This window comes from Opisthocomus hoazin, chromosome 29 (assembly GCF_030867145.1).
Source record: "Opisthocomus hoazin isolate bOpiHoa1 chromosome 29, bOpiHoa1.hap1, whole genome shotgun sequence".
In the NCBI taxonomy this organism is placed as follows: domain Eukaryota; kingdom Metazoa; phylum Chordata; class Aves; order Opisthocomiformes; family Opisthocomidae; genus Opisthocomus; species Opisthocomus hoazin.
Window position 1 is genome coordinate 7,015,288 of NC_134442.1, and position 10,201 is coordinate 7,025,488.

At 52.3% G+C, this 10,201-nt stretch overlaps 1 protein-coding gene across 1 annotated transcript; it reads right to left on the reverse strand.

Moving 5' to 3' along the window:
- Window positions 1-3,031: 3,031 nt before the first annotated feature.
- Window positions 3,032-4,003, reverse strand: LOC142364839 (olfactory receptor 14C36-like). The gene has a single exon (XM_075444959.1). The coding sequence runs from the start codon at window positions 3,995-3,997 to the stop codon at window positions 3,032-3,034; it is 966 nt and encodes a 321-aa protein (XP_075301074.1). The 5' UTR covers window positions 3,998-4,003.
- Between the last annotated feature and the right edge of the window lie 6,198 nt (window positions 4,004-10,201).

The following is a 10,201-nucleotide window of genomic DNA, read 5'->3' on the forward strand; positions in this document are numbered from 1 at the left end:
AGCAGCATGGGAAGGGATCCGAATGGCAAAGGAGTTCCCTGAGGAGAAGGGACTGGGCATGATGATAGCAGAAGTCATAGGAGCCAGTGGGCTTCACATTTCAGAAAGAAAGTGGAGAAACCAGAGGAGGTCTGCCAAGATGGAGTGAGGGGCTGAAAGCATGAGGAGTGAGAACAGTCTGTGAGAACTGGGCCTCTCTGGCCTTTTGAAGGAGAGGCGTGCGTTGCCCTAGAAAGAGCCTATGCCTACCTGGACAGATGACAGAGCCAAGCTCTCCTCTGCGGTGAACAATGACATAAGAGAAACAATAGTCACAGAGGGCTTTTTTGGAGATTTAGGCTGAGCCTTAGGAAAAATAAAATGGACTGGGAGGAGCATCGCTGTGATCTCTACCTTTGGAGGTCTTCAGGTTTCATCTCCACATTGTCACAGCCAGACTGGAGGGTGGACAGAAGACACCCAACAGTCTCTTCCCGACCAACCCTTCCATGAGCATGTGACTTGCTACGTGCTTTCTAAGAAGTGGTTAAGCTGGAGCTGCGTTCCTCTACTTCACAGGAAAACTCCACAAACACCGCAAGAAACCTCATGGACTGTTTGCATCCTGCTGTCTTGCTTGGCCCGTGAATACTGGGGAGACTGAGTAGTGCCCCATCAGAGTCAGGGTCTGGGATTCACACATTTCTTCAGGTCATTTAAATAAGACATTGTTCATTCCTCACCCTGGACCTGGCTGGGATGGAGTTAATTCTCCTCACAGCAGACCATATGTTGATCTGCTTTGGATTTGTAACTAAACCAGAATTGATAATCCATCAGTGTTGTGGCTACTGCTGAACAGTCCTTGCAGAGCATGAAGGTTTCCTCGTTTTCACACTCTGCCTGGACAGTGAGTTGGCTGAGTGTACAGAAGAACCTGAGACAGCTGACCCAAAATGACTGAAAGGATATTGCATACCATAAGAAGTCATGGTCAGTGATAATAACTCGGGGAGAAGAGGATGAAATGAAGGCATTTATGGTCATGATATTTGTCTTCCCATGTCACTGATACCTGTATTGAAGCCCTCATTTCCTGGCAATGGCTAAACCCGTGTCTGCCCATGGGAAGCAGTGACTGAATTCCTCATTATTGATTCTTCAACATGCAGATTTTGCTTCACCTATTAAACTGTCTTTGTGTTGACCCATGAGTTTTCTCACTTTTGTCACTGCTGACTGTCTCCTCCTTCATGCTGGGTGTATAAGGGTTGAGTGCGCAGTTCATTCTGGGTGTTTAGTTGTTGGCCAGGGTGAAACTATAAGTATTTCCTAGCACAGTGTTCTCCTTTTTAGTGTCTCCTTTGACCAACACACAAGCTCTCACCTAACTTGTTGCCTGTCCATAGAGGAGCTGAGAAATCCCTCAGAGTCAAACACTGGAGCAGAGACCGAGGGCACTTGGAGGAATCTCAGACAATGGGGATTTTCAAGATCTCTCGAGACACGGCCGTAAGCACCTGATCCAGCACCTGATCGGAGCTGTCTGATAAGAGGCTTGACTGAGAGACCACCTGTGGCAAGAGCTATGAGACCTGGTGTGTATGGAGTGTAAGGAGGAAAGTGATTTCCTTTATATTAATATGGCAGTAGAGCTGGGTATCACAAGGCCCTGGAGGATGATGGGGGTGACCATGCAGCAAACATCCCTTCTCAGGACTGAGGTGTAGAGCCAGAGATGGGAAGGGCTGGAGTGTGGGGTGGTCAGGCAAGATCGTGCTGGCACAGCTTTCCTGGGGTGTCCAGGGAACATGGCACAGATAGGGCCCCTCTCTTCTACACCTGTCATGCCTTGCTTCCTTCACTGTGTCACCTGGCTCGGCACCATGAGCACCCTCCTAGGTGCCCTCACCCTGCATACTCAAATAGCCAAGATCTACACAGGTGTTTTCCTCTTCTGGAAACTTTCCCTCCTAGGCCAGCCCTTCCCCAGCTCTCTCCACCTCCCCTGCATTCTCCCCAGCCCAGTCCAGGAGAGCAGTCCAGTCTGGGCTGGCCCCACAAAACTGCCCATCACAGAGTGCTGCAGAATTCTGGGCACTCACCCCACAGCCCCAGCCCCTCTGAAGGGCACAGAGGCTCCTGGGGAGCAGAGAGAGGTGTCAGCCTTCCCCATCAGCCCCAGGGCTGAGGGCCAGCCACAGCATGAGGAGACAGAGACCAGTGTCTCCCACTGTTGCCTGCTCTTGTCTCCAAGAGACGCTTATTGAAAACTACAGGATGTCCCTCTGAACCAGCCCCTCTCCCCAGCACCAGACTCCTGGCCGAGGGGCTCCTAGGCTGCTCCTGCTGCCCCAGCAACAGTGTAGCCTGCCTGGAGGTGGTGCATGTAGAAACAGGTCTCCCTTTTTCATTTATCCCTCCCTGGAAGCATGAAGTTGGTCCTTTGCTGTTTTCCAGGGACATACCTGCCGAAAGAAAGCCTTTCCTCAGAGGACCATAACTGTGCTCACCTGGCTGGTCATACCTGCACCCTTGCCATGCTCCCCACAAGACCCTGAGCTGTCGGTGCTGCTCTGCAGGGCACATGGGCTCTAGTGCCTGAAACCATGAGGGGACAGTCCCACGGAGGTCCCTGTTGATCATTCATCATTTCCATTGCAACTGGGCACCAACACTTGGAGGCTCAGGAAAGACCAATTCCCCAATGCTTCACTCCATCTCATCCACCACTGAACCCCAGCAGAGCAGCACGGCCTCACAGAGACGAGCTCTTCAGCCTGTTCGTGACCCTGCCTTTGGAAAAAGAGCCATAGCTCCAGACGCGGGCACTGATGAAATCCGCTATTATTAGAAAGATATGATAGGGGAGACCAACAGTACCGCTGTGCCAGACAAATTCGTAAGGGTCAGACAGACTGGGTTCATGTCTCTGGAAAAGCGGAGTAGATGCAGACACTCATGGAGAAACTGAATTATCACAGATAAAATGCCCAAACCACAAGAGGTTCCCCAGATGATTTGGAAATCACTTGTGAAGAGACATGACAGCTTATTGCTGCCGAAAGTCTACTGACAGAATGAGCTGCTTTGTTGCGTCTTTGAGCTCCTGGTTCCTCATGCAGTAGATGAGGGGGTTCGCTGCTGGAGGAACCACAGAGTAGAGGAATGACACTACCAGGTCCAGGGATGGCGAGGAGATGGAGGGGGGCTTCAGGTAGGCAAACAGGGAAGTGCTGACATACAGGGAGACCACGGCCAGGTGAGGGAGGCACGTGGAAAAGGCTTTGTGCCGTCCCTGCTCAGAGGGGATCATCAGCACGGCCCTGAAGATCTGCACATAGGACACCACAATGAAAACAAAACACCCTGAAGCTAAAGAAAAGCTAACCCCAACAAGCCCAACTTCCCTGAGATAGAAGTGCGAGCAGGAGAGCTTGAGGATCTGGGGGATTTCACAGAAGAACTGGTCCACAGCATTGCCCTGGCAGAGGGGTATGGAAAATGTATTGGCAGTGTGCAGGAGAGCATTGAGCAAAGCACTGCCCCAGGCAGCTGCTGCCATGTGGACACAAGCTCTGCTGCCCAGGAGAGTCCCGTAGTGCAGGGGTCTGCAGATGGCAACATAGCGGTCATAGGCCATGACAGTCAGAAAACAAAGCTCTGCTACTACCAAGAAGGCAAACATGAAGAGCTGGGCAGCACATCCCAAGTAGGAGATGTCCCTAGTGTCCCAGAGGGAATTGGCCATGGATTTCGGGAGAATGGTGGAGATGGAGCCGATGTCGACGAGGGAGAGGTTGAGGAGGAAGAAGTACATGGGAGTGTGGAGGCGGTGCTCACAGGCTATGGTGATGATGATGAGGCCGTTGCTGAGGAGGGCAGCCAGGTAGATGGCCAGGAAGAGCCAGAAGTGTAAGAGCTGCGGTTCCCGAGAGTCTGCAAATACCAGGAGCAGGAACTGTGTGACGGAGCTGCCGTTGGACATTTGCTTCCTCTGTGCATGGGGACCTGTCATTAGAGGAAAAAACAGGGAAGAGTCAGGGCGGACAGCTCAGAGAAGCATAAAAGCCTTTCTCCTAGACCCTCACAGTTTCACACACACCTCATTCTTTTTCCAGGAGCCCTTTCTTCAGCTCTGTGGCTGCAATTCTGGTTAGGTTTTGCTGAGTGCAGCGGAAGGAGCAGGACCTCCTCCCTCTGGCTGCCAAGGATCCAGCCCTGCTCTGCAGCAGTGTGTTCATGGGCATGGTTGGGCAGGGCCAGACCTGGTGTTCAACTTCATGAGAAGAACCTTATCATATCGCAGAAGGGCTTTTCAGCATCAGCACTGCCAGTGCTAAGGAATGGGGATGGCAGAAGGCAGTCTCAGAGGTTTTGGGTTCTTACAGCTTCCCTCATGTCACCTTGGGTGTGTGTTTGAATGTCAGAAACCCTCAGCACTTCTGCTGCGCTGGGAGAAAATAGAGCGAGTCCTGCGAGGCAAGAGAATTGACTGGGCTTAGTGCAAAGATAGGGGAGATGGTTGATCCTTCCATCTGGAAGGACTGCCCTGGGCTTTCGTCTTCCTCAGATAGAGACACTACGGAGAACAGAGACCAGTGAATGTCTCACTCTTACTGTGGGTCTCAGCACCCCACTTCTAGCCAAGAACAAAAGTGGCTCATTTCAACAGCCCAACAGCATTTCCTCGGTTGTAGTATCTCTGTGTTTGTCCATGGGGCTTTAAAATACAACAGAGACACTGCAGGTCACATTTGCATCCTGGAGGGCATCTGACACCTTGGAATGACACCCAAGGAGTTAGCCAATTATCTTAATGACAGCTTTTCATTTAGAGAAAAGTGACTCAGTCCCCAGCCCCACAGGCTGCATTGCCCACAGCCCCACAGGTCAGAGGGAAGGTGGGACACTTGTTCCCATGGTCACATCTGCATGAACGGACAAACAAGATCAGAGTTTGGTTCTGCAGCTGAAACTCCCATCCCCAGAGAGTGACAGCAACAAAAAGATAAATTTAAAGGAGAAAAGAGGAGAAACTAAGGAAGAATAGAGTGAGGATTTGGCTGAGAGAGGGAAGGGGAGAGGCAGAGGAGAGAGGCAGGGGGTTGTTCAGGGAAGGCATCTGCACTGCAGGGCATGGCCAGGAGGTGCCCATATCTCCCCTGCAACAGGGTTTCCATGAGCAGTTCCCTCCCTGCCTGCCCATCTCGACTGCCTGGAGCTGTCCCTGCCAGGAGCTCTTGCTCTGGTCCCACATCTCCTCCCTGCCAGTGCTCACAGACCCCAGCCCAGCCCGTGTGCCCAGCTCTGCCCTGCAGCCTCTCGGTGTGTGCAGGGACTAAAGGGCAGCTCACATAAACCCTGATGAAACTGGCCAGGGGATGCTAGTGCTGTCTGTAGTGCCCAGAGCTGGAAAGTGAAAATGCAGACTCAGGAAAGCTTCTCCTCTCTACAGTCATCCCTCCTTTTACACCCCAGTTTAAAAGTGCCCTGGGAAACGTCCCACTGCCCACCCAGCAAACCAAGAGGAGAAACTTCAGCAGACAGACAGAATCACAGAATCACAGAATGGTAGGGGTTGGAAGGGACCTCTGTGGGTCATCTAGTCCAACCCCCCTGCCAAAGCAGGGTCACCTACAGCAGGCTGCACAGGACCTTGTCCAGGCGGGTCTTGAATATCTCCAGAGAAGGAGACTCCTCCACCACCCTGGGCAGCCTGTTCCAGTGCTCCATCACCCTCAGAGGGAAGAAGTTCTTCCTCATGTTCGGACGGAACTTCCTGTGCCTCAGTTTGTGCCCATTGCCCCTTGTCCTGTCACTGGGCACCACTGAAATGAGTTTGGCCCCATTCTCCTGACATCCACCCTTCAGATATTTATAAGCATTTATTAGGTCCCCTCGCAGCCTTCTCTTCTTCAGGCTGAACAAGCCCAGTTCCCTCAGCCTCTCCTCGTAGGAGAGGTGTTCCAGTCCCCTCACCATCCTTGTAGCCCTCCGCTGGACTCTCTCCAGTAGCTCCTCATCTTTCTTGAAGTGGGGAGCCCAGAAGTGGACAGAGTACTCCAGATGAGGCCTCACCAGGGCAGTGTAGAGGGGAAGGAGAACCTCCCTCGACCTGCTGGCCACACTCTTCTTGATGCACCCCAGGATGCCATTGGCTTTCTTGGCAGCCAGAGCACACTGCTGGCTCATGGTTAACCTGTCGTCCACCAGGACAACCAGGACACCTTCCCCTTCAGGGAACTCCATCTTGAGAGGTTCCCTTGGAAATGCCCTGGGGTGATCTGGAGCTGTGAGCAGCCCTGACCCATGCAGCAGAAGGACCCTGCCCTGCCAAGGGTCTCTCCTTCCATCCACAGCTTCTCCCTATAGCATTGTGGTGAGCTGCTTGGGCACGGTGAGTGCTGGCTCTGGCAGGCAGCAGAGTCCCTGCCCCAGCACACTGACCCATGTTGGTGCAGAGACCCCGCACGGAAGGACATCTTGGGGCAGCCTGGGCTGCACATCCACCTTCACAACCCTGCAGCCGTCCCTGGGAGAAGGCAGCTGTCATGGCCTGTCCCTCTGAGGGTGCAGCAGGCAGTCCCTGCTTTGCAGCACATCCTCACCTTGTACAACAGACAAACTGTGATATTCCTCACCCCCCCATAGTCTGTGGGGTGTGCCAGCTTGAGGAGATCTTTCCACAAACTGCATGCACATTGCCCTTCATGCAGAGACTTACTGTGTCAATGGCTGAAAACATCTCTCACCTAGTGATCTCTCAGCATCCTTCCACTCCACACTGCCTTCACCCTCTCTCTACCTCGCTCCTCTCACCTCGCTGCCTGCTGTGCTTTGCAGAGGAGCTGCTGCTGGGCTGAGCTCACAGTCTGCAGCGCTGCCCACTTGCCATGACGTCAGCTCGTCCCAGAAGCTCAGCCTCAGCTCAGCAGCAGAGGACAAGCTCAGTGTGTCTCTGGTTCTTTGCCCTCTGGGCTCACTTGAGGTGTCTTTTTGTCTCCAGGGGAACCTGCTGTGAAACAGGCTGAAGTCATCACTGGTGATTCACAGAATCACAGAATCACAGAATAGTAGGGGTTGGAAGGGACCTCTGTGGGTCATCTAGTCCAACCCCCCTGCCGAACCAGGGTCACCTACAGCAAGCTGCAAAGGACCTTGTCCAGGCGGATCTTGAATATCTCCAGAGAAGGAGACTCCACAACATCCCTGGGCAGCCTGTTCCAGTGCTCCGTCACCCTCAGAGGGAAGAAGTTCTTCCTCATGTTCGGACGGAACTTCCTGTGCCTCAGTTTGTGCCCATTTCCCTTGTCCTGTCACAGGGCACCACTGAAATGAGTTTGGCCCCATCCTCCTGACACCCACCCTTCAGATATTTATAAGCATTTATTAGGTCCCCTCGCAGCCTTCTCTTCTTCAGGCTGAACAAGCCCAGCTCCCTCAGCCTCTCCTCGTAGGGGAGATGTTCCAGTCCCCTCATCATCCTCGTAGCCCTCCGCTGGACTCTCTCCAGTAGTTCCTCATCTTTCTTGAAGTGGGGAGCCCAGAAGTGGACAGAGTACTCCAGATGAGGCCTCACCAGGGCAGTGTAGAGGGGAAGGAGAACCTCCTTCGTCCTGCTGGCCACACTCTTCTTGATGCACCCCAGGATCCCATTGGCTTTCTTGGCAGCCAGGGCACACTGCTGGCTCATGGTTAACCTGTCGTCCACCAGGACACCCAGGTCCCTCTCCGCACAGCTGCACTCCAGCAGGTCCACCCAAAGCCTGTACTGGTGCATGGGGTTGTTCCTCCCCAGGTGCAGGACCCTGCATTTGGCTTTGTTGAACCTCATCAGGTTCCTCTCTGCCCAGATTTCCAGCCTATCCAGGTCACGCTGAATGGCAGCACAGCCTTCTGGTGTATCTACAACACCTCCCAGTTTGGTGTCATCAGCAAGCTTGCTGAGGGTACATTCTAACTCTTCATCCAGGTCATTGATGAAGAAGTTAAATGGAACTGGGCCCAGTACTGACCCCTGAGGGACACCACTAGTTACCGGCTTCCAACTAGACTCAGCGTCGCTGATGACAAACCTCTGAGTTCTGCCATTCAGCCAGTTCTCAATCCACCTTTTGCCAACTTGCCCTGCACTGTTTTTCCACGAGCTCCTCAGGTCTCACAGTGTGGATGTGCTCCTGGCAGGCAGGAGGAAAACTACAGAGCCTCATCCAGCTGGGAAACCTCTCAAGGGTAGACCCAGCTCCTCTGCAGATATTCATTCGGTCAAGTACCTGGACCCAGAGTCCCGTGGTATCCCCACTGCTAGCACCCAGATGCTGATGGTTGCAGCCCTGCTGCAGTTGCTGCTACACACACCCTGTGCCCTGCTCACCAGCTTGAAGTTCACTACCATTCACACATGCCCACTATGAAGGGAGAAGTCAGTCCAGGGAAGCGTACTCAAGAGAAACCTGTCAAAAATTCAACCAGACCCTCTTATATCCTTTCCCTATGTTTTCCCATTTTAAACCCCAGCAACAACTTGGTTGCTGATTGTCTTTTCCTTTAAAATCAAAAGGAATCTTCATGAGCAGAATCACCAAGACCTGGTCTGAGTGTCTTAATCTCATCATTACAAGCCATATGCAGATTGCATGCTGCAGGCATCCTAGTCAAGGGAAGGTTGAAAGGGAAATTGGATGGAGACCACTGCATTGGCTCTGTGGGTCTATGGAAGAGATGTTTCCAAAAAGGGTGTGGAGAAGTTGCTGTGGACACCAGTAGATGGAGATGTGCTCTGGAAAGTCAGAGCAGCCAGCGGCTGAACCTGTGAGGAGCTGTGGCCTGTGGGAGACCCAGAGCAAGTCAGGGACATCCCTGAAGGACTGCAGGGCCTGGACTTGGTCATGGGAGGGATTTCATAGTGAGGGCTGGTCAGTGGTCTTGTCATGCCTGGGCTCAGCCACATCAGCTGACTCCAGTGCAGCTGAGCCGCTAACCTTGTATCCTCTCCTGCATAGACAGTGGCAGAAGAGATCATCTGTATTCAAGGCAGAATTCAATCAAGACTTCTTCAGCCATTCCCCCATTTATGGAAATATCCTGTGTGGAAAATGTCAAATCACCCATCCTTCCACAAGACTAGCCTCTCCCTGCCCTGCCTCCCAATCCCTCCGCCCCATTTTGGAGTGGACATAAACTCACTCAGAGTTTCTCTTCAAGTGGGGCTGAGACTGTTGCAAGGTGGAGGAAGAGCCTCCTTCACTGCCAAAGTGATAGGGACACTCAAGAAGAGGGATTGAACCCTCCAAGATAGTATGACTGTTCCACCATGCTCTGCCCCAGTTCCTCTCAATCACAGCACACAGATCTCGAGACCAAAGGTGTGAAATTCAAGGACTGATTTTGGGAGGGAGCAGTGATGACAAGGATCCAGAGCTGCATGCAAACTCTAGCCACCCCAATGGGAAATATATGCAAACCCTATGGAGACTGGGTGCCTTTTCCTACTGTAGTGTGTCTCCGGAGAGGTTAGGGCTCTCTAAAGCTTTCTCCCTCTGCTCATCTGGGGTTTGTGGCCTAGCTTTTGTTGATCATGTCCTTTATTATCTGAAGATGCCCCTCTTGCAACTTTAATCCCCAAAATAGGATGTCTTGAGCAGGTCCCTTGATTTTGCTTCCATTTATGGCACAACTGGCTTTCAGAAGGATATGTAGTATTTTCTCTCCTTTCTCAAAAAATTCTTCTGCTGTATTGCCCCATATGATGATGTCATCGATGTACTGTGGATGTTCTGGAGCTTCACCCCTTTCCAACACAGTCTAGATTAGTCAATGTCAAATGATGGGACTGTTTCCACCCCTGGGGCAGTTGATTCCAGGTGTCCTGAACACCCCTCCAAGAGAAAGCAAACTGTGGCCTGCACTCTGCTGCCAAAGGGATGGAGAAGAATGCATTAGCGATGTCAATTGTAGCGTACCACTTGGCTGCCTTTGACTCCAGCTGATACTGAAGTTGTAGCATGTCTGGCACGGCAGCACTCAGTGGTGGTGTGACTTCATTCGGGCCATGGTAGTCTATTGTCAGCCTCCACTCTCCAGTAGATTTTCTCACTGGCCTTACGGGATTATTAAAGGGTGAGCGAGTTTTGCTGATCACTCCTTCTCTCTCCAGTTTATAGAGCAACTGATGAATGGGTTTCAGGGAGTCTCGGTTGGTGTGGTATTTTTGCCGGTG

Excerpts from the sequence above, each read along its gene's own strand:
- LOC142364839 (XM_075444959.1), bottom strand. The coding sequence starts at position 3,997 with ATGACAGGTCCCCATGCACAGAGGAAGCAAATGTCCAACGGCAGCTCC.